This window comes from Taeniopygia guttata, chromosome 1A, assembly GCF_048771995.1.
Source record: "Taeniopygia guttata chromosome 1A, bTaeGut7.mat, whole genome shotgun sequence".
Lineage (NCBI taxonomy): Eukaryota > Metazoa > Chordata > Aves > Passeriformes > Estrildidae > Taeniopygia > Taeniopygia guttata.
In genome coordinates, this window is record NC_133025.1 from 43,011,052 (window position 1) to 43,035,439 (window position 24,388).

General features: G+C 36.9%; 1 protein-coding gene across 3 annotated transcripts in view; it reads right to left on the reverse strand.

The window, feature by feature from the left end:
- The window catches only part of EEA1 (early endosome antigen 1), a 65,866-nt gene that overhangs the window by 7,616 nt on the left and 33,862 nt on the right, over positions 1-24,388 (reverse strand). For all 3 annotated transcript variants that reach the window (XM_030261213.4, XM_030261231.4, XM_032746247.3), the window contains 17 exons: positions 21,532-21,681; positions 20,415-20,534; positions 19,988-20,191; positions 19,123-19,323; positions 18,800-18,913; positions 17,426-17,581; positions 15,532-15,671; positions 14,659-14,989; positions 13,137-13,238; positions 11,877-12,071; positions 10,484-10,666; positions 5,249-5,434; positions 4,688-4,819; positions 2,764-2,949; positions 2,219-2,457; positions 670-790; positions 223-321 (listed from right to left, as the gene is read on the reverse strand). In XM_030261213.4, the coding sequence (XP_030117073.2) occupies positions 223-321; positions 670-790; positions 2,219-2,457; positions 2,764-2,949; positions 4,688-4,819; positions 5,249-5,434; positions 10,484-10,666; positions 11,877-12,071; positions 13,137-13,238; positions 14,659-14,989; positions 15,532-15,671; positions 17,426-17,581; positions 18,800-18,913; positions 19,123-19,323; positions 19,988-20,191; positions 20,415-20,534; positions 21,532-21,681 (2,859 nt within the window). The remainder of the gene's footprint in view (positions 1-222; positions 322-669; positions 791-2,218; positions 2,458-2,763; positions 2,950-4,687; positions 4,820-5,248; positions 5,435-10,483; positions 10,667-11,876; positions 12,072-13,136; positions 13,239-14,658; positions 14,990-15,531; positions 15,672-17,425; positions 17,582-18,799; positions 18,914-19,122; positions 19,324-19,987; positions 20,192-20,414; positions 20,535-21,531; positions 21,682-24,388) is intronic.

Genomic DNA, 24,388 nt, shown 5'->3' on the forward strand with positions numbered 1-24,388 from the left:
TATAAACTGATGCTGTTAAAATGGAAAAAGAATCATGAATAAAGCAAGTTCCACAGCCAGTATTTTTTATATGTTGAGGCACTTTAAACAATAACTGTATTCTGAGATGTCTTGAGAATCATAGTACTATTCAGGCCATTTTCTGAAGCCTGTATCCAATCCAAGAGTTTAAAAACAATAAAAATAGAAAATCCCCATAGACACAGAGTAGAACACACCTACCCTTCTTACTGTCACCGAAAAGCCTTTTCCACAGGCCATACAATTCTGTACCTCATTGTCTTCTGCCCACTTCCTGTTGAGAGCTTGTGTGTGTTTGATCTATACAGAAGATGTAAAAAAAAGCATCAGGCTTCTTAAGAAATACATGTCTATTCCCTCTACTATCCTCTATTTCCACAGCATGCACTACCTATTGCAAAATAACAGCACCAATTATATCATGATACTCAAAGCTTATGGCTGCTCAGAGAGGAAATCTTCCAAGTTTCAAAACTATAAGCAGATTTAATAACACACAGACAGAAGTATGACCTTCACACACCACAAACATAACACCTTAATTCGCTCTAGAAAGGCAACCCACCACCAAACTGACACAAATTTGAAATTCTCCTAAGGTCCAAAACAGAGAATCAACAGGTTTTATAGCTTCAAATCAAATTATACCTGCAATGACTGGTTTTCTCGGCCAAGTTCCTGCATTGCAGCAGTTGTATTGTCCAGCTTTTTCTTCATTTCTACAAGCTTGGCCTGAAGCTTTTCAATTTCTCCCTCACTTTTTATACACCTGAGGCAAAATAATAAACAGTCAACTCAAAGCATTTAAGACAATGTACACTGTGTGTCCTTTCAGCCGGCTATCAGTCTGAGCACTTACCCCCATAAAATCTAGCCAAAAAAAATCTTGCACTGAAAAGTTATTGGATGCCTTAACTAGGAAAATATTCTGTTGTAACAATCAGTTAAAGACTATACTGGCATTGCTCCTAAGTATCTGCAGCTTATCAATACCCGGTGTTACACCCCAAACCAGGGGCAGTGCTGAATGCAATCCCTCAACAGCAAGCCCTGATAAATATCCCCGTGCAACAGGACACTCTTGAAACCAGCTGCTGCAGATCAGGTCAGGCAACAGAGCAGAAAAGAAACCTTTTTCTTCTATCAAGGCTGCCTTCCATCAGCTGAAACTCAGTCAGCTGCTCAAAGCCAAATTTCAAAGGGTATTTTTCTGCCAAGCTGTAAACAGCTACTGGATGAGTTCAACACAGTACAGCAAGGGATTGCCAAATAAAGAGGATCTCACTTCAATTGATCCCATCCTTTTCCAAGGTCCACTGGTCAAAAGTCAAATCACCAAGCTTGACAGCACCAACAAAAGTTTTCCCCTCTGTTTTCACCAAACATGTCAGGAAATAAGGACAAAGAAAGCTTCCTGTCTCACAGGTGTTTCTTCTACCCTGGAAATCACTGCATTCAAGTAGCTCCTGCTGCCTTGCAAGGCCTCCTGCTGCCTGAAAGGAAAGCACTCTGCTTACCTTATACTTAAATATATTGTACAGACAACAGCAGGACAGGAGAAAATAAGACTGCAGGTTTCCAGGAGGAAGAAAATGCCTCTTTTGTGAACTTTAGTTTATCTAATCCAATTACACATTCAGCCTCCTAACACAGAGTAGTGGGCACACCTGGGAGTTCCTATGCAAATTCTATGTTACTTAAGGGGTCTCTTCCAGGCTTCTCGATTACTAGGTCATGTATTCAAACTGAATCAAGGCATGGGAGCCTAAATGATGGAGAAGGATAATTAGCTCAGGTAAGAGAAGTTCTCTCTGCCAGGCCTCACAAGATTGACACAACAGATGAGAAGCCACAGCCTATACACCTGAAATATCAGGGGAACCACATTGGTTTAGAAGGGTCTTACAGATGGACAAAAATCTTTGAGAGCAAGCACAGATCCTGATAAGCCTGCCTTGTTTTCTACATAACGATCACAAAGAGCACAGTTGGTTCCCAAAAGCTCTTGCTGTGCTTTGGCAGGGATGACAGACGGTTGCACTCTGGAGAAACTGCACCCACAGCCCAGGCACTAAGAACAAATACAGATTTAAATAAAGCATGAATACAGAATCCCAAAACAACTCAAACAAGTTTTCACCCTCAGTTCATTTTATTTCTCAAACTATACTTCCTCATCATCATGATCACAGCTTACCTCTCCAGCAATGCTCTTCTCTCATCCTGATTATTCTGGACTGTTGCTTCCAAGACAGCATTGTCCCCACGTAAATCATCTGTCTGTTTCTCCAGCTCGCTCACTCGTCTTTGACTGCTTTGCCACTCTTTCTTCATGGTAGCCAGGTTTTCATTCAGGGCTGTGACCTGCATGGTGAGCTTGGTCTCTTTTTCCTCATGTTTCCGTTTTTCCTCTTCTTTGTCTTTTTTCTCTGTGTGCTATAAAAACAATGGAAAAATGAAAAACAAGCTTCCAAGCATTCTTTCCCTATTCCCTACATTTAACTGAGCCAAAGAATCTTACTGTACTAGAATCATTACTGTTAATAAACATACTCTACTAGACAAGGCTGTCACCTCACTGAATTTTCCTATACCATTAAATGCCTCAAAGATTTTTGATCTTGTCATTTAAAAGCTCATGTAAAGTGAAACTAAAGTCAACCCATTGCTTCCTTTCTGTCCCTGGAAAAATCCAAAGGTATGTTCACAAAACAGCAGTCTCATTCTCTCTAGCATACTAACCAGTTTGGCTTCAATTTCAGCACATTCTTTCTTCAGCTCCTCTTCTCTCTTTTTCAGCTGATCTTTGACAGCTTGATGTTTTTGTTTCTCCTGTTCCAGAGTTGAATTCGCATTATCTATTTTGCCCTGCAGTTCTAATTTCTGTTGAATCAATAGCTGATTCCCATCCTTGAGATTTGTCAACTCCTATTAGGATACAGAGTTCAAAGTTAAAGCAGCAACACTGAAAGTGTAAATGGATTTAAATTCAAAAATACTGTAGTCCTTTCAGAGGAGACAACAGCAATAATTTTTAGTTTTATCACTAGAATAAAGGATGATTTTATAGACCAAAGTATCAGTGATTTTCATGATCAAAGATTTTAAACTTATACTATGATCAACATTCAATTTTTAAAATTATTTTAATGTATGTTTCTACTAAAGTAGAAAGGAAGATCTGTTGACTTGTTTTCTACGACTCCTTGAAAAGATGCATCCAATGTCATTTTCTAGGTACTGCTCTAAAATTTATTTCACATTGTCCTCTGTTTGCAATAATGAGGTTAAAAACTTCGTAAAGACAATGTAAAACTGAATGCTGATGGAAGAAGGTTAGTTTCTATTAGTCTTCAGTGTATAAAAAATTACTCTGTTTTAAGCAAGTGGGATGATATAAATAATGGCTTTACTTGTTCTTCTGTAACTGAACTCAAGTAGAATAGTTCATTTAATTTCTAGAAATCATCTTCCTTAAAATTACACAGCCAAGGATATAACAGATTAATAGGGGTGGACCATTTTCCATAAATCAAAATTCACAATACAAGTCAAACCAAGGACAGTGAAAAGAACATATCCTCAGAACAAGAGGATGCCCTACAGATACATATACATCCATTCCTTGCTAGGAGATGGGAAACAATTTAAGTCTTTAAGAGACTTTCAGTTTGATTGCATGTAGGAAAATGAAGACATTACTATTAAGCTGATATTGATGTGCACACCTTTAACATCTTAGAATAGAGATTTTAGGAACAGCAAGAATTAGAGTATCTTTCCCCAAGCACAGAGTGCTTAAGAGAAACAAAGTACAGACTTATACCTAAATATTACAGACCATTTTCTAAACAATAGAGAACGAAAGAACATCTGAAAGTTTTAAGTTATCGTGTTATTTTTTTTTTATTAGTGTATAGGTGATTGTACCTGTATTTATACTTGTGCAACAATTTAAACTAAGTGTACTTAACAGATGCAAATATAACTGCTAATAATACATTATGGAAAACACAAACTGCAGCCTTTTAGGAATGTTAGTTTTTAGACTCAAAAACAGAATATGTAGAGTGTGGTAAGAAATATTCTTAGTTTCACTGAAGACTAAAAATTATTTCATTAAAGCCTCCCAACTTTTACCCTTTAGAGAGCTCAACTCATTGTTATAATTTTGGAAGAGAGTTTGTCTTTTATGAAGCTCCTGACATTTGCCTTTTATGAGGCTTCCCCAACTGTGACTTTTTAAGACATTTTAAGAAACAACAGTAAGAGAGTTTCAACTCTACCATGCATCCTTGAGAAGTCCCAGATGTGCCATTGTGACTCTTTTGGACAACTTTTCATTTCAGAATAGTCAAGCAGGGGTAGGCAGAGTGAATTTACAGTGAAACTGAAGAAAAACCAGGACATAAACCCATCCTGAAGCTAAGACAAGTTATGCAGCCCACCTAGCTCATTAGGCCCTGGTGCTCATGGATCATCACCAACCAAGACATCATTACTCAGGGAGCTCAATAAAATCTGGGCTTTGGTTCCCTTACCTGTACTACCAATATTTACAGTAATCATCTTTGCAAAGCCATTCCAGATAACATCTACTGAGTAGGCACATATTTCTCATCAGATAACCAAGCACATGAAGAAGACTTAGTTTGTCTCAACGTACCTTCTCAAATTCTTGCTTGCAGGCTCTAAGCTCTTCACCCAGCTTGGCACTTTCGTTTTCAAGTCTAGTCCTTATTTCCTGGAGCTCGGCCGTTTTACATTTTTCATTAGCCAAATCTTTTTCTTTCAAAATCTTGAAGAGAAATAGAAGTGCTGGAAATGTTACCTCCTCCAAATTCACAAAATAAAAAACTCAACCAATCAACAAAACATCAAGGGCCCAAAAACTACTTGATGACTTTGTAATTATGGGGGAACAACCACCATATATCTATCCACAATTCATAAAGCAATTAGCAGCACGACTGCAGTTTTAAGATTTAAAACTAATAATGTTTTCTCACCTGTCTAGACAAAATTAAAGCATATTCTGAACCAAATTCTGTACATCTGACTCTTTTTTAAGTCTTTTCACCAGAGGTTCAGTAAAACTGTTATTGTTGTGCACTACAACAGTATTATGCTCTCAAATTAGGGACGTAATAGAAAATAATAAAGGGTGCCTGCATGGGGTGGATGTGAAATCTCCTGTGTGGAGATTTCAAAAGGCAGAGGCACTTACCCTGTCATTCTGAAGATCTTGCAGCATTTTGGTCTTCTCACCCAGCTGCTGCTCTTTCTTTGATGCATCCTGCTCCAGTGCAGACTTAGCCTTCTTCAGCTCCTGAATCTGTTGATTATTGCTAGCAATTCGATTCCTGCTGGAAACTAATTCTTCTTGAGCTAAAGCAAGTTTTTCTTCTGTGGACTAATTACAAAGCGAGTTCTAAGTTATCCATCAGTATAAAAGTTTCAGATACTAAACAGCCACTTAAACATTTTCCAAGTAGAAAAGCTGCTATCTAGTGTACAACATTTAGCTTCAAATGTTGACAGAGCATAACTACAGAAACTTCTCGTTTACAAAGTTACCCTAAGTAAAAAAAAAACCTATGCCAGTGCAATTTCCAGGAACAAAAACTTACTGTACATATTCCAGCCTGCATCCTTACACAGACAAAAGGTGGTAACATGCAGAAGGGCAAAGAACAAAAGGTAATTGACAAAAAGAGAATACAATTGAATTTGCTCACATGAATTAATTTTATTATCTAGGCAAATCAACTGCTCTATAACTCTAGACACCTGTTATTTAAGAAGCTGCAAAGCTATACTTTGAAGATTTCAGAAATCATTCAATGCTATTTTTCACCAATGACAATAAAGTCAGTGCTAGGACAACTGTAAATTTTTTTTTAAATTCTGAAGTGAAATATATAGATAAAAATGCTAATATCAGGACAAAATGTTTCACAGTTTCTACTGCATAAGCATTGTAAACAGTAAGTTTAAACTTTCATTCAAAATCCAGAGATGATACCTTATTTGCTTCTAATTCTCACCATTAGAAAAAGAGCTTTGATTTATGTCTGTGAAACAGGTCACAAAATCCCAAGAAACAATACAAAACTTGCACCCAAAGCCAAGCTCATTCTGTTTACCCACATTAAAGTCTAACTTTGGGGGGGGTCTTTTTGAGTTACTATTCTGAAGGTTTTTTAAACCTTCTAATTTAGATAAAGACTAGTTGCACTTGAAACCAGCAAGAAAAAAACTAACTAAACAACCTCATCCTCCACTTCTCCAAAATATTATTATTTTATGTAAACTTTTGATCCTACAGTACAGAAGGTGAGCTGAGATTTATTATTACTAATAAGTTTATTGCCTTCAATGCAGCAGTAAGGATTTAAATTCTTTCAAAACAAACTCAATTCTTTTTGAAGTTTTGCTTAAATATTAATCAAATGTCTCATTAAAGGTTAGTGGTTTTAAGAGGAACTATAAGCAGAATTTTCACTTCATTCAATTATTCATATGCTTTAGTCACTTCCATGTTGACTTAAAAGCTAATTCATTTTGGATGCCTCATGACCCTCCTTTGTAATATCTAAAGTATTTTGCTTGTAGAGTCAGATTTAATTTGAAACAGCAGTGATGGAAGACTGCTGATTCAACAGTATTTTCAAGAATCCCCATGACTCTTAAAAAGCTCACACCAGCTTTAAAATTAATTTTCAGACAAATTACTTTACTTGCTTTCTGAGATTTTAGAGTTTACTACTTAATACTTTGAAAGGTGCTGACTCAGAATTTTTTGTAAAAAAATATGAGATGCTTTTGCAGTTTCAAGGTTTCAGTAGGGTAAGTATTTCAAAAAGCAAAATTATCTCACTCTGTTCCAGTGGAACACCATCTTTTCCTAACATTGAGGAAGTATAGGAAGTCTAGCATCATCATTTAACATCTTCACAGGAAAACCCAACAGTTTTAGAAAGAAACACAGTAAAGCCACAACTTTCATTCAATTTTGTTTCCAGTAGAAGAAATGTGGTTACATCAAATCTACTTAACACAATATGATTAAATTTGATGAAGTGGACAGTGACACCCACACACAGCAAGTGTCTGCACTGCACAGATCATCTCATTTTGTCTATACTGAGGCTGAGACAAGGAACAGGTACAGAACAAAAGAGGTCAAACTGTACTATTTGTGTAAATAAAGAGAAGTACTAGGATAACAGATACAGAGTTTAAATAAATAAAAATATTTTAAAATTACAGTTTAATTCACTACAGCTTGGGCTGTGCCAGTGCAAATCATAGCTCCAGCACCACAACTGGTCCTAGCAGGGTGGTAAGATCTAGATTCATTCCACCTACAAGAAGTTCACAAATAAGCATTTGAGTCTGTGCGCTCCCTGATCCCAGTCCATAAGGATCAACATTAAATAATTCACAGATGCTAACCTCCCTCTTCACTCCCTAAGAAAAAGGGTTAGACTGACTGTGTGCAACTCAGGCTCCTGACTTACACAAGTGAGGTCTGGCAAGTATGAATTTTGTTCCAGAACACTCACTGAATATATGCTGACAGCAATGCCAACATTGGAAACAAAGAAACATTCTTTTGAAAAAACAGAAGAAACCAAGACTGACTACAAAAAGCACAAATGCCAAAACTCAAAAATATTTGGCAGACCTCAGGAGATCAGATTCACAGAAAGTATTCCTGCACTAAGTCAAAAACAAGGCAAAAATAACAGTTTGTACATTTTTATTAACTCTTCTATATAAAAAATACCTTTATCACACAAAAAAAAAGTGTGAATATACACACACAGATACTTGTGTAAATACCTTTATGTATATACAAAAATCATTTAGTGGTAGTCTTTTTTAATTATATATCCTTTTTTTATCAAAAACTACAGCTTTAACAAACACTCAAATCCTACCCTATCTCTTTTTTCAGTCACAAAGATGAAAGCATGTCTGAATGTTACTGTTAGAGACATTTTTAATCCAAAGTAAATTTGTAGCAAATAGTATCATAAAATTATAGCTACATCCCCACTTCTGATTTTATTATGTATTTTATTATTTATTTTTTCAATGACAACACTTCTCCAGTTTCCTCTGCGGGACTCAGAGCTTCACGGTTTGCAGCTGGCCGCAGCCGCATCGCTCGGTGCTCTGCTGAGCAGCCAGGCGCTCGGGCTCCGCGGAGAGCAGCGCCCGGCGCCGCAGCTCCGGCTCGGCCAGCGCGGGGTCTCCAGCCGCAAAACTGCCCCGGAGCCTTCAGTCCCTTTCCACGGCTCAGTCCCCCCAGCCGGAGCCGAGCCATCGGTGCCAGCAGCGACTTTCCCGAGCGAAGCCGGCAGATGGTGCTCTGTGCCCGGTCCAACCCCGCCGTCTCATCACCCACCGCACGCCGGGGAGCTCGGCCCCGCCACCGGCACGGTGCCACACACGTGGGCACGGCTCAGCTCTCCATTCAAATCCAGCAGTGCTAAGAGCTCACGGCATGGTCTGGCCATGCCTGTTCTGGACAATGCTGGGTTCCTGACAGTGCTGACTAAACACAGCTCCGCAGAGAGCTCATAACTCTGCTAAAAATCCTGCACTGAAAGACACCCAAGCTGACTCTACATACAGACAAGTCCTAAAAACTTCTATCACTGCCTATTAAGAAGATTAAGGCCAATCTAAAGCTCACCCTGGCTATCAGCTTTGGTTCCAAACTTCAGTCAAAACACACAGCTCTGGCTGAGATGAGCTAGTTTTAGTAAGTAATTGGCCCAAGGCAAAACACCATGCAGGTAACTGATTTTGAATAAGTTGTGAAATTGTACTATAAAGTTCTTCAGTGGCACTTTGATATCCATCTCTCAAGACTAACATTGTCACTCTAAGGCTGTCTGAATGTGCTTTTCTCTTTTGTGGTCTTCTAAGACAAGTTATCACTGCTTCTTTAGTTTCATGTTGTACTGAGGTAGTACGACCATGATTAAAGTTCAACTCCCCACCTTTTCCCTTTTTCAAAAAAAAAAAAAAAAAAAAAAAAAAAAAAAAAAAGTGGCACCAATCAGGCTTCACTAATCCTAATTAATTTATGTTTTGTACAAAATTTTTAAATCCGGCAGCCTCCAAATTGGTACACCACTTCACTACTTAAGACTCAAATCTTCTTCAGGCTCTCTAGGCTCCACATAAACTTACATCATAAATCAAGTTACCTTACTGCTCACCTTAAAAATTTTGCTTTCCCATTGCCATCACCTTATTTTAGCTTTTAGCACAGAGCTCTCCCTCCCTCTTGCTACCATCCCCATCAGGCCTAAATACATGTGAGACACTTACTGTCCTATTTCATACTTGCCAGAGCTAGAGGTCATCAAACTGCTTTAATAACAATACTTATTCACAGGTATTTTGCAACAAGTGATACTTTAATAAAAACTATACCCAAAGAAAACCCCAAATTACTGAACACACGCAATGCTTCTACAGGCTACTTCTATTACCAAACGGTGATTTAAATGCATTGCAGGAAAGAAACTTTATGTGCAATACTAACAAACTGAAATAAAGAATATGCTTAAACCACCACTGCTTGCTAAGTTCTCCACAATTTAATGTGGCAATTCAACCATGGTGCACTGAACATAAAGCTTCAATAACCTGCAGGGAAACATGGCAGGTAATTTATCACTACAGAGGATTAAGTCTAATAAAACTGCAGTGGCCTATATGTAAAGGAGGTATTTCTCTGTTTCTTAAAATAACCTGAACCTGGCCTTCAGTCTCTGGCACAGGATGTCCTGGGACTAACTGAAGCATTGGCTTAGTACTGACACGAAGCAGAAAGCCTGAAAAAAAACACCTTTGCTGACCAGCTCAACTCTCAGCAATTCCTCTTTGAAAGCACTGCACACTAATACAAAACAAGGTAACTTCAGTTTAGGAATAGCAAAAACTTCAATGACTAAATTCTGGCATTTGTACTCCAGGTAGGTCCCTAAGCCTACTGTTTCTGTAAGTTTGACATCTCCTAACATCTACCATCAGCCAGGAATATTCTAGTTAAATCATCTGGAAGACAGCAGTTACTCACATGTAGCAGACCTTGCCCAAATTAGCTATGAAATTTAAATTAGTTGAAAGCTACAGAATATAACAAGAAAAAGCAACATTAAAAAAAATAACTCTAATGAATATGAAACCAAATCACCTTTCACTTTGCTGCTGCAGAAATGCAAGGGTATTTCAGGTAAACTGGCAAATCTGTTTGTCTTTAAATTAGTTTCAGAATATCTTTTGTCTCAGGGGAAGGGATCAAACAGCACTAAATTCTATTTATAGCAGAATATTTTTTTTTTTTTCTTATACAGTTCTTGCATTGTTTCTTGGTCTTCAAAATGGATATTAACATCTGCTAAGTCACATATGACATTAAAATGACTGCAAATACCTTAAGGTCCTGCCTGGTTGCCAGCAGCTCAGACTCTTTCCCATAAAGATCCAGCTGTAGTTTCTCCATGTTTTCTTTATGCTTGTCATGGGCTTTCTGTAAGTCTGCTAGCTTGCCTTTCTCTGCTTTAAGATCCTGTGCTGACAAAATAGACTGCTGTTGTAGTTTATTCTCCAGCTCTGCCTGAAACATAAGCACAGAAAGTTTTAGTTAAAGTTACAGACAATAAAGTTAGCTTAAGCATTTCAATAAAATTTATGTCTCCTGCAAGAACAGAATTTTGTTCTTCTTATGGAATAACAATTCAGTAACTTGATATTTGTGATTTTACATTAGCATTTTATAACTAAATTAACAACAAAATTTAATGCACTACAAAAGACAAAGTAAGACACATTTCGACTAGACAATAAAAATTGGAATAATGTTTCCAAGTGTGCTGGTTTTGGCTGAGGTAGAATTTTCTTCATGGTAGTTGGTATGGGGGCTGTGTTTTGGATTTGTGTGGGAACAGTGTTGTTGTCACAGAGATGTTTTAGCTACTGCTTAGCAGCGCTCACACAGAGCCAAGGCCTTTCCTGCTTCTCACACTCCACCAGCAGGAAATCTGGAGGTGCACAAGAGTTTGGAGAGGGCACAGCCAGGACAGCTGATCCCACTGACCAAAGGGATATTCCATACCATAGGACATCAAGCCCAGCTTATGGAGCTGGCAGAAGAAAGGGGAGGGAGTTTGGAGTGATGCTGTTTGTCTTCCCAAGCACTGAGCAGCTCTGTGGTGCTGAGTTGATGACTGGGTTAAACCACAACACCAGAACTTAATGTTTCCACAGGCTGTCTAAAGGACAAATATGAACATGCAGCACTGGGCAGCCAAAGCTGGAGCCACATTTAACAGTGCATGGCACACAGCACAACATTCCCTAATGCTGTAAGACATTTGAACTCTTTCCATTATGGTTTATGAGTTTTATTCTGTCACTCAGATAATTTTGGTATAATATGAGAAGACTCGGTTTAAAACCGCCATGGACATTTTAAAACACTGCAGAATTTGACTAAAAATACTCTCATGAAATTCTACTGCTTTATAAGAAAATGGCAGCTCTTGCTTTGCTCCTGAAGCAAAAAACCAACGTTAAATCTAGGTTATTTTATCCCTTTATTAAAATTCAATTCCTATGGAATTCACGTTTCAGCACTGGTTCTTTTCATTATTGCTGTTGATGTTGTTGTTTTTATCTCCAACAGCATCTAAAGACCTCACTTCCACATCCTGACCTTATCATTTCCAACAAGACTACGGTAAACAGAGTTTATCATAAAATTATTGACATAAAAGCTTCAATATTTATCAGAGGAATTTACATTCATTTTCTTATAAGAGTCTTACCTTTTCTAAAAGGGCAGTTTTTAATTCAGCTTGCAGTGTTTCACTATGTTTTTTCTTCTGCTCAAAAGATTCCTTTAACTCTCTCAGCTTTCCCTGGAGATGTTGCTCACTTTTTTCTTTTTCCTTCAGAAGACCCTGGATTTCCAGTACTTGTGCTCTTGCTGAATCGAGGTCTAGAGACAACTGCTTAGAAATCTATATTCAAAAATATTAAGTAACTGTATATAATTTAAATTTAAATCACTTTTTGTACATGCTGTTTACAGAACCAGACCATCCCACAGTGCCACTGCTGTTTCATAGCTATGTGGTTGAACACTGGCAAGCAGATTTTAAGAACTACCATAACATATTAAAATAATTTTTTATTCTAAATTGACTATCCAGAGATCAACAGCAGTCTTTTTTATCCATTCTAAATTAAGATCAGGAAAGTTTTCTCACACCAGCAGTGGTTTGGGCTCACCTGCTGCCAACTGCAGCATAGGCCAAGCTCATCCTTCTGCACTTTCCACTGAGCACCACAGCACTTCAGCTGAACAAGTAAGGAGCCAGGGAAAGAAGCAGCAATAGTCACAGAGCAATTACCATCACACCTGCACATCCCCAAACCTCTTTCAGACAGTAAGTGTCCATCACAGTCTATCAAACTATGTCCACGATCAAATCTTTTCTGATTCCTTTAAGGAACAGAAGGTGCCTTGAGTAAAGAAATCCATGAAAGAAGATGTGTCCTTCAGGCTGCCAGCTGCATTGCATAGTCTGAATGCTCATCTTTGAAAAAGAAGTACATTTGGTCCTTAGGTAGTCACAAGCGGCTTACACAAGTTTGAAAACGCAATTCAATCCTTGAAGGATATCTGAAAATGTCCTCTTAACTACACTGAGAATATACTGAATAAGACTGAGAATAAAATAGAAATACATGGAAATACAAAAAAAAAAAAAAAAAAAAAAAAAATAAAACGAGGACACAGTAATACCATGTAACTGTTTCACTAATGAAAAAACCTGAAGGGCTAAAATTCCCTGCTACGGTATGTGGAGCACAGAAAACTATGACTAAAACCTGTATTTTAAAGCTTCACATTACCCTCTAGGAAAGTTTTAGTATCACCTTATTTCAGTGCCAAAGGTAGTTTACAATTTGAGAATTGAAACATCATTATCTCTCATCAGTCTCATCAGGTGAGACTGAATATCAACCCTTTAAATATTATTACTGGTTTTTAGATTTTTGAAACTAAGCAGACAACTTACCCCCTCCTTTTTCTCCAGTGAGTTTTTCAATTCATTCCTCTCTTTAGCTACAGACTCTGTTTGTATCTGAAGCTGGTGTTTTAATTCTTGGCAAGATTTTTCCTAAAAAACATAAGACAAGGAAATATTCCTGTTAGCTTCTAAGACCATGTATGGGGTATTTTTGCAGGAGTTACAAATCCTTAAAAATACCACTTTCATTTTCAATGAAAAAATCTTACCTTCTCAACTGCAGATATTTTTCAGGTCAAATCTAAGCCATACATTAGATGCCTGTACTAATGAACTCAGCCAGGTGCTAGAGTTTTTCTGATTAGGGATAGTCTCCCTGTTTGAAGCTGTGGTTGGCACCCCTTCTTCTTGATGAAGAAGTAGGTTCATTGGTGTCACTCAAGATTTAGAATTCCCTCATGTTCTAAAAGTCACAAGCAAGTAAATTTGCAGACCTCCATGCATGTGCAACCATATGTTAAGTCCAAATATGCATTTAAGACAGTGGAGAGCCTCCAAAAGAATACAGAACTAGAAGCAGAATCTTTACTACTACCTTTAAGTCTAAACTGGGGAGAAAATCCTTCAAGTTTTTAGCAGAAACAAATCTTTAAACAGCAGTAAGTAAAAAAAGCAAACAAAAGAGCTTTTCTTCAAATGATGAATGAGTAAGAGAAAAATGTTATTTTAAACTAGGAGAAGATTTTTTTTTTTTTAGATCAGCTCTGAAGGGGTTCTGGAAAATGGTGACATGTAAGATGAGAAGAGTATGAGAAAGACACCCCTTGCCACATCTGAGACAAGGGTATCAGAACAATTGCATTCATACAGTGCCCATTCATATCACCAAGACAGAAGATAAAGAAAAAGGTGTATCTTAACTTCAGTAATAATTTACTTTCTTTACCATAATAGGTTGCTCTGGTGGTCAAGTGCTTCTTATTCTGTCACTTGTAAGACCTTTCTGAAATTCAAATAATTCTAGTACTCCAGTAGTATCTTAAGCTAGGCATTCCCCAAATCAGATGATGTTACTCTCTCTGCCTGTAGTATGCAGCTTTCCAGCATGTCCAGACAAACATACAGGAAGTACTATATACAAAGACTTCAGAAAGGGAATTAAAATGGCCTCAGAAAAATAACTTCTTCAAGCAACATCATTTTAGCAAAGGTTCTAAAACTTTGTGTTGTTATAATATAGTTGATGTATTTTTTAAAAGGGGGACATTTGCCATCAAACTGTTTCAACCACTTGTCATCTCCATTTAGTTTCTTCATTACGTTAAAGGCATGCAGCAAGAAGAAAGGATCCTGATATTTGATATGACTGGTGTTTACTACTGTAAATATCTAGGCAAAAATTTAAGGTGGGAAACATGTATGAACTACTAAAAATCACAATTCTGTTTGCCTTATAGTACTAAATATTCATGCATTTTCATCATATATATGCTGTTTTCAAACAGAAAGCAAAGTCATTTTATCAGAATGTATATACACCAAACAATGCCTAACTAAACAATCTACTAACCATTTCTGCCATAGCTGCTTTTCCTTTTTTAATTTCTTTTTCTAATTCCTCCTTTCTTTTTTTGAAGGATTCAGAGCTTTTTGAGAGCTTATCTTTGGTATCTGTAAGGTCCTTTAATAGAGTGTCCTTCTCTAACTTCACTTGTTGCAGCTCTGATGTGGCTGCTTGCATTTTACAATCAAGTTCCTTGAGCTGTTTACTTGTATCTTGATTTGATTTCTCAAGGTTTTGTTTGAGACTGGCCTTTTCTGCCTCCTGCTTTGTAATTTGTTGGTTTGCTTGGTCAAGGGCCTCAGATTTCTTCTGCAAATCCAGCTGAGCATTAGACATCCTGCAAATACAAAAGGATAAATACATACTTTTTTAAAGCTCTTTTTCATAGGTTCTTTTGTATCCTTAAATGTCTCTACTTTCATTCATGGCCATTACATCTCTCCAGTTAAGACAAAACAGCAATTTCTGAAACTAATTTTGAGACAGCTCTTTCTTCCTCAACTATAATGAACATAAACTAGCCCTTTGCTGCTTATGCATAAATTGCAAATTTGTATTTGAAAGAGGCTACAGAGCTGTACATATTTAAAGAAGAACCTCACTACATCAAACTGTTCGGACAACAAGCACAGTGAATAAAATGAAGAAGTGTAGTGAATCACAGCAGTCAGTGACTCCTGTGAGACAACATGGCAGATGGAGTGAAAGACAACAGGTGGGATACAACACAGTTCTTGCAGCAGAGGGGACACGGCACTTATTTATGACTTTATGAAATCACAAGAGAGAAGCAGAAAATTTCAACTCTAGTCCAAACTGCCCCAGTTTTATGTCTGACTTTGAAAAGTACTGTAACACTGTAACACAGGAAAGGCATACGCTTCTCTTGCTGCTTCAAGTTGTTTACTCAGTTCTGCTGTGTGGAGGTCTAATTCTTTGTTCTGATGTCGCTGTTGCTGTAGCTCCTGAAGAGCTTGGTCTTTACTTGCTCTAGCATTAAGAATGTCACCTTCAAGTTTCTGAGAGAGGAAAATAGAAAGATAGAGCCATCAGAACACAACCAACAAAATAAAAATAGCAATAAAATGCAAAGTCATTTAGTCTGTGAGTAGCATTAACTGTAGAAAGCAGTCACAGCTCTCCCATATCACCTGTTTCATTACTTTGCAATTTATCTTTCACTGTTTAGTTCCTTCTAATCACCTGCTCCTCCAGAACAGAACTATTGTGGTAAAACATTCTAAAAGCATCTAAATAAAAGGCCAAGCAGGCATTTTACTGCAAAGTAATAGACAAAAAGCTTTACAGCAGAAGCAAAAACACTAACTACAGTGGTGAGGAAATTCTATGCTTGCCTGGTGGAGGTTTCTCTTCTGTTTTTTTCCAAAGCTTTTTCACTCACATGGAATATAAAAAACACAGAAGCCTTCAGCACAAGGGCATTGTTTAGACTCTTCCAACATACTGACTGTTTTACAGGCACTTCTGCTTTCACACAGAGGCCACAAAACAAAGTGGCCAAGTTTCTCCAAAAATTTCCTGAGGACCTTCTGTTTTCTATTTTTTTTTTTAATGCTATACATTCAACTGGAATAATCTCAAAGAATGGTGATGATGCCAAGACTTTACATAGAATTGCATTCCTGTTGACAGCATCAACAACCCTGCTCAATTTCACACTTCATCTACCAGGAACCTCATAAAATCATATACAAGCACGCTCTGTACTTCTCCCAAGCATTTGTGTCCATTGGCTACTTGTGAAACTTCAGCAAAAGAATGAGAACTAAAAACACAAATCAAAGTAGGCAAGAAAAAAAACCCCAGTGTCCAAAAGAAGAGATGGAAGAACAAAATAATTATGCTGATAATGAAATGCATGACAGCTTTAATTTTTAATAGCTTTGGATTTAATATTTCATACAGGGAAAACAATCTTCTTTCTCTTCTATAGAGCACAAAAGCTAGGAAAAACACCCAACTCAGTCTTAAGCAAAAAGACTACTAACCTCCCTTACAGATAGACAACACTGCAAAACCAGTTCTGCATGGCTCCCATGATTCCTGAATCATATGCTTTTGTGTGTTATGAATTTTGACTACCAAGAATTTTTTTAAAATAGTGAACAAAGGTCAAAGCCCTAATTTTAAAGCTCTCAAGCATTAGGACCAATCCATATCCTTAACTGAAAATACTAATATTTCAAAACACCAAAAAGTTCTACAAACCTTCTGACAGAAGTATGTGAACTTTAAAATAAAAACTGATTTCAGAAGTGGAATGCAAAACTCCAGAGCAAGTTAAGAGATGAAATAGTGGTAAATAAATCTTGCTAAAAGCCTACTGAAAGGCTTCAGAAATTAATTAAACCAGACAGGTGGTGTTAAGCAGGGCTAGCCAATGTAACACATTTACCCACACATACATATTACATTTACACATTGTAAAGTGTGTAAGTTCAACTTGAAAACTCTGATTTTGGGACCCTCACATAACAATTTCCAGGTAGTAGAAAGGTTGGTAGAAGCACACACAAAGGAAAATCACACGTGAGTGGCAGTGTCATAGGCCTATCTTTTTAATGTGATATACTAGCATGGAAGAAGAGAACAGGATTAAATGGTGAATCAGGAAACTATTAGTGAGAAAGAAAACACACAATAGTGATATTGATATCATCCTTCCCCCCTAATTTGAGCACAGCTTTTACCACATGCTGCCTAACAGCAGAGATCAGTTTCCATAGGTCCGGATACTGTGTTCAATACAAACCTTAAGCTGTGCCTCTAGTTCTTCAGTTTTCTGCTCTAAAGAAAGGCATTTTTCTTTGTACTCTTTAAGATTGGCTTCCAGCTGAGTACAGTATTCCTGCTTGTCATTCAGCTTAGCTGTAACCTGATCCAGCTGAGCACTGACCTTATTTAACTCCTGGGTAAAACAAAAATACAAAGGTTGCTACTTTTTAAGTAACTTCAAAAATTATTGTCATATGGTTTAAATGATCCAATGTGTTCAAATTAAAAAGGAAAATAATGTTTATCTTTTATTCTGAGGGGCAGGATATTGAAAGGAGAAACACAAACACATGCACAAATTCCCTGTTTCACTGAAAAAAAATATTTTAAAGCTTCAATATTCTCTCAAACCTTACAGGTTCTGGGCTAAATGTTAACAAAGGTGTTTGAAGTTGTAAATGGAAGAGGAACTGTAGGTAATAAACACACTAGATCCTCAAGTTAGTACAGCAGTAACTAGAAAATGACATTAAAAACACAAGATAAAATTTTTTATGTCTTTCTTTGTCATGAAATCAACCATCAAAGAGGAAAGCCAATAATATGGAAATGCTCAGTTCCCCACAGACCAGAGATTATTTCAAAGCATTTTGTTTGACACAAAACAAATAAATTCTGCAAGAGACAAAAACACATTCACCTAATAACCACTATGATGACAGCTACATCAGAGTTCAATGTTCTCCAACCAAGAACATTGGTTGGATTTATGATGTATTTACTTATTAATTAATTAATGGCTGCAAAAAGTTGTCTCCTGTTTACAGTGACTAATTATATTCTCATGCTACAAAATGGTGCTACATTAACTCACATCTGCTGGATGTTTCCATGAAGACCACAGCAGCACTGATTTTAACTATGCAAGTATTTGACAACAGACAGTAAAATGCTTCACTGGAATTAAAACATATTAAAAAACATGTAATTTTTTCACCAGCCTTTTGAGTTTTTATGTCAGCTGGCACACAGAGAATTATTTCTGAATATCGGCAGCTGATAGGAAATTTATGAGTCAACAATAAGAGTCACAAGTTTTTGCTTCTACTGAGTGCATTCTACAGTCTTTTCTTCATGGCATACACACAGGAATTGAATAATACCTCCAGAATACCTAAGGAAAGCTTAATTCTGAAGAGCAAGGAGTGGACTCCCAAGTAAATTCCTTGCACTGAGAAATACATCTGCTCTGGAGCAGCAAAAGGAATTGAATGCATACTACATGGTTAAAATATCCTGAATTATCCTTTCCCAATCCTTATTCATATGTGCATTGAGTTTGTAAACAGAATATTCTTAGGCTTTTAAGCAGTTTTTAGATAACATAGAAAATTTATGTGACGCTTAATACCTGTTGTTTATCTTGCAGTGCATTCTGGGCAGTGTCCAGATGGTTCTGTAGATCTGCTCTCTGAGCAGCTTTTGATGCTTCTGCTGAAAGTAGCAATTCAGTCTTTGCTTTTACCTGAAAGATAAATTGTACTTCACTAAAATATCTGTTTTACCATAGCTCATTCTAATTTTTTGATAGCCATCAGTAAGTTTAATAGTAAAATCAGCAGTTATGTGTTCATGTGTTAGTGTATGTATTTCCTTGTAGAAAAATGCATCTTTTCCGAAATGGGAAATCACAACCAGAATTTTACATCACCATAAAATACGGAGATCCATTACCTGCACATCAAGTTGTGACACTTTCTCTTTACTTTCATTTAACTGACTGGTTAGTTCAGTGATGTTTGTTTCTAGGGAAAGCACACGATCTTGAGCAGCTCTTAGGTGTGCCTTTTGTTCCTGCACTTGTTCATGCAAATTCTCTTGGGCTTGTTTATGACTTTCTGATTGATTTTTCAGCTTTTCTGTCAGCTGAGTTACCTGCAGTGGGAAAAAAAAAAACAATGTGAGAAGGCTGGAACAACATGTCCAAGGAAGTAAAAACTTAATTTTAGTGTGTCTTATTATGGCTCTGGAGAATCAATGCTATCACATTTCTTTTCCTGAACCATTACAATAAAGCTATATTGTACACAACACCAGAGTTTAAATAGGTTACCAGCTGAAAATAGAAGCAAAAGGGAATTGTCAATTTGGCCTTAATGTAACAGAAACAAAATACTAAGGAGACAACAGATGCCAGCTAAACTGAATTTTGGTGTTGCAAGCAGGAATCAACCTCTTTTTAAAATGAGTAAAACAAATTTATATATTTATTTACATATAATTTACTACATTTATAATTTTATACAAGCATACACATATACAAACACATATATAAAGTTATGTGTGTAACTATTTGTAAGTACATATTACTAGCGTATGTACAAATTAAATATCTAGGAATTCCTTTCCCTACACTGATAGCATGGAAGTCACAAAAACACAATTTTATGTGAAATTTATAGTAGGATCTTTAAAGCAAGTTTAAAGAAACGGAATAGTATAGAAAAGATTACTGTCATACCTGATGAGATAGAGAAAAAAAGGAAACAAGATTCACAAATGAGAATGAATGAAAAGAACCAGATCTTGAAGTTCTTACCTGTATTTGTAATGCATGGTTTTTCTCTTGTAGCTGGTTAAGAACTGCAGTTTCTCCTTCACCAGCTTGAATTTTTGCATACAAGTCCTCTCTTTCCTTTTCTAGCAGAGAGATGTTGTCCTTACTTTTCTGAAGCAAAGCCTCAAGATTTTGAATTTTTTGGTCCTTATCTCCAATTTGTCGTAGTACTTGCTCCAGATCATTCTAGACAAGAAGATAATAGTGTTTAATTATAGGACCTTAAAAGTTGTGCCTAATGCATATTAAAAAAATTTATCAGACACTTTCTGTATATTTTAGTCTAGATTTATAAGTTAATTTCTTGAAACTAATATAATTCCTGCAAGTCACTTTTAGAAAGAATAAGTACGTAGAATAATGAAACCCTGGAACCCACTTTCACATGAGGATATAATAACTACATTACCTGGGCTTCTCGTAGTTTTGCTGTTGTATTTTGCTGAAGTGTCTGCTGCTCCTGGTGCTGCTGCTTTGCCTTTTCTAATTGATGTTGCAATTCTGTGGAAATGGCTGCTTTTTCCTTTAGCTGAAAAAAAACCCCAAAACCAAATACCAAACAAACTGGACTAAAAAGGGGGGAAAAAAGCACCACTCAGTATGTCAATTGTACTCAATGGTCACTCTAACTATAAAAGATTTTAGTGTAAACATGGATATTTAAAAACTTGCATAAAAACAAAATCTGTAATGCGAGATCAAAATCTAATCAAAGCATTCATTATAATTAATCGGTGAGATTCTATATCACAAGCGAGAACTATAAAAGAATTATCAGACGCATTTAATTTAGCTCTCAAATAATCTAAAACGTAAGAAATTTTTAGTATGTTTTTTGCAATAGTTGTTAAGATGTAACATGACTGATAATAAAGATACCAGTAAAACAACATTATGATTACTTTTTTTTGCAATTTCAGTAGCAACTGTCAGTCATTATTTTAGTAGCAACTCCAGTTTAGCAGTCTCTCCACGTCTATACTAGTCAAGGCTTTGCATATTAACTACAATTTAAAGCTTTGACAACATACCACTCAGATATTTGGCCAATCCCCCTACAGTCAGCAGAAAATCAGCAACATATACAAGATATTCATTAAAACAAATAAACATTTATAAAACAAGTGTTTTCTGCCCATCCAACCCGCACTGATTATTAACTATCAATAACCTACTGTACATGTTTACTTTTTCTTCATGTAGGGCTTTATCCTAAAAAAAATCTACATACAAAACTACCCCTATGGGCCTACGTGCACATAAGTTATTTTTTCACAAGACCCTTAGACAAAGCTCATACGTGCAAAATGCACAATTTTTGTTCATTTGTTAAGCACCACAAACACACATACATCTGTAAAGACAAGTAGCATCTAAGCAGATTTTGATAATTTTAATGTAAGTCCTCGACAGTATTAGTCAAAAGAAATTCCAATGAAAAGCAAACTTTATAAACTGCAACATCACAAGTGTGTGTACAGACATATCACCAGAACAAACTATAGAATCAGTATAAAAACCCCTACCTGCTCTTCAGCACGAGAAAGTTTTAACTGTAGGTCAGCCACCTGCTGCTCTTTGTCCATCAGCTTCTCACTGGACAGCTGCCTCTGTTCCTTGAGCCGCCCGTGTGCTTCCCCTAACTGGCGCTCTGTTTCTAGGAGTTTACTGTGCAACTGCAAAAAAGAGGATCCACTTTTTCAGTCATTCCTTAGCCGACAGTGACATAGACTCATTTTGTGCAATGTTTATGCAAAGTTTTCATAACCCAGACCAAAACAAGTCCATGACATCCTGATGTACGTACCTCCTACACCTCAGAAACACAAATCATGTTAAAAAAAAACCAGCATCAACAGCACGTGCAAGAAGAGATATTCAAAAAAGTTGGTTTGAAGGACCCAGAAACATCCTCATTTATCTACAGAAGCCCTTCAAAACAAATTAAAGAGATTTAACAAAAAGAGAGTGGTCCTTCCAAAGCATAAGGACTATAGTGTAAAATAATGATGCTTTGAGCCATCTCGGCTTATCCCGTTCACCAGCTGACTCCTGTAAATCCAGTGGCTGAAGCACCCTGCCTTTACCTGCTCCACTGCCTCCCACAATGCACTGTTCTGCTAGAATATTAAGACTGTAATTTTGAGCTTGAGCTGGCTACATCAATGGCATTCGTTTTCTGCAGAGAAGAAATACATGAACAGTCAGTGTAGGGTACATGACAACTTTGGTGGCTTATAGTCCAGTACCTTCCAGCAGCAAAGAGTAAGTACATGGATGTGCTCTTCCAGATGGACACAAACCTGCTTCATTATTTTATCAATCATCAAAAGCAGTACTGCACCATCTTCGAAGTGCAAGGATGGCCTTTTACAATTCACTGTTCTAAAAAGCTCTTTTCATAAAATCAGCTTACTCGATGTGAAACTGCCACTATAGGTCCTGGGTTGCCTCCCGACTACTTCTACATGAATACGCTCAAGGACACAACGACTTGTTAACTCAGTGCAAAACCAGAGAGAGGATCAGACCTTGCAGCACAGCAAGAACTTTCCATAAGCTGTGGGAAAGCTATGAATGAAGCTTGCACCCCCTATGCATTTATGTCCAAGGCCCTTGAACCATTCACCTTTTAACTCCAAGATCTCCCTTCAATACCCCTAAATCTTCCTCATGCTTTCCATAAATCCCTACTAATATCCATGCAAAAAGCAGCCCAATTTTACTGTTCACTGCAAGCAACCACTGTTTGACTGACTGTCTAGCACAGCAGAAAAAGGAACAGTAACTGTGATACCATTACAATTTCCACCTAGACATTAAGGTGGGGTGAAGCTTCTCTCCTGCTGTTTCCCAAAGAATTTAATACTGAGGGACTTAGCACTGAAGTCCTTTGGGCCATGTTCAAAATTTAGCTCAAGTTATCAAAAAATGCAAAAGTTTAAAGGGTTTGGAGACAGGGAAATAAATGTATCCATTACTTACCTTATTTAAAAAAAAAAAATCAAGCTAAATTATTTGCCCACAACCACAAAAATCCTGAGTGAAAAGCTGTTTGGCATGTGGCCAAGATGCTGCCTGCTAACGGTGACTGTACAGTTGAGAATGAGGTAGGAGAAGAGGGAGGACAGAGTGAGGAGAGAAACTAATATCTCCCCCAGTAACAAAGAACATTTGTCTTTTCTTGCAGGATCACTAAATTACAAATATTTCCTCCTCACTAAAAATACAAACAAGAATTGTAGGAAAAAAATCTATTGAAGAAAGGGTGCAACAAGACAACTATTAAGTATTCATGGCTATGCTGATACTGGGAGAAAATGTTTGGAAAGAGGGAAATCAGTAAACAATATTTTACACTAGTTACTTTTATTACAGGCATGGTTAAGTATTTTTGAAGAACTTTAAGATGACATGTCCTGTTTATGTAAACAAGACCATAAAATCCAGGACTAACCAATGGTACAGAAGGCAAAAAAAATCATTAAAAAATATATAGACTTTGAAAGATACAATAAAGTATCTTCAAGTAGATTCAAGTTTTCTCCACAGAATTTATTAGCAATTAAAATTTCTTCAAAACTGAAGGAGTCCAGACTCTCTTGTCCATACCTTTCTCCTACCACTGTGCTGGAACCAACCAACATTGTAACTGAAGTTTCTTCCATTAAGATCACTTCTTCCACATCACCCAAATTCTAAAATGTACAAACTTAACCAGACATCCTCTCATTCAAATGAATTTTGAGAACATGACAAGGATTCTTAAAAAATGTGATTTGACTAAACAACTATACATATACTTCCCTAAACAGAATTCATATTCTAAATGTAAGCTAATGGATTACATGCATAGAAAGGTAATTCCAGTGAAGTACCAAGTGAATAAATATGAGGAATTTAGTCTTTCATTACAATAGTAAATGAACTCTTCTTTGCAGGAAGAGAAAGGAAAGTATGTTTATGCTTGGCTTTTATACCATGTACAAAGGGGCTTTTTTCTTGCACTATTCTTTTATTACACAATTCTAAAAAACATCCTGAAGTCCAGCACCTTGTTGAAGATTTCTTGCTTAGGTAGTCTTCCTTCCCAATGGTATCACCAGAGAATGTGTCATGCCTCTATTTCCTTTCATAGGAATTCATTCAGCAATACCTTACTCACCATCCTCCTCCTTAATTTTGCCACCCCAAAAATCCTTCTTGAAAATGCCCTCTGAGGCTGAAGAGAGATTTCAGCTCAACCTCTTGGCTATGCTTCTGTTGCCCAGGCAGTTTCACCAAATGCAGATAACTAACATAATTATCTCCTCTCACCCTGACAAAAGACTGATAGGAGAAGGAAAGACATTCTGGGGATGTAATACACACATAAACGTGGTT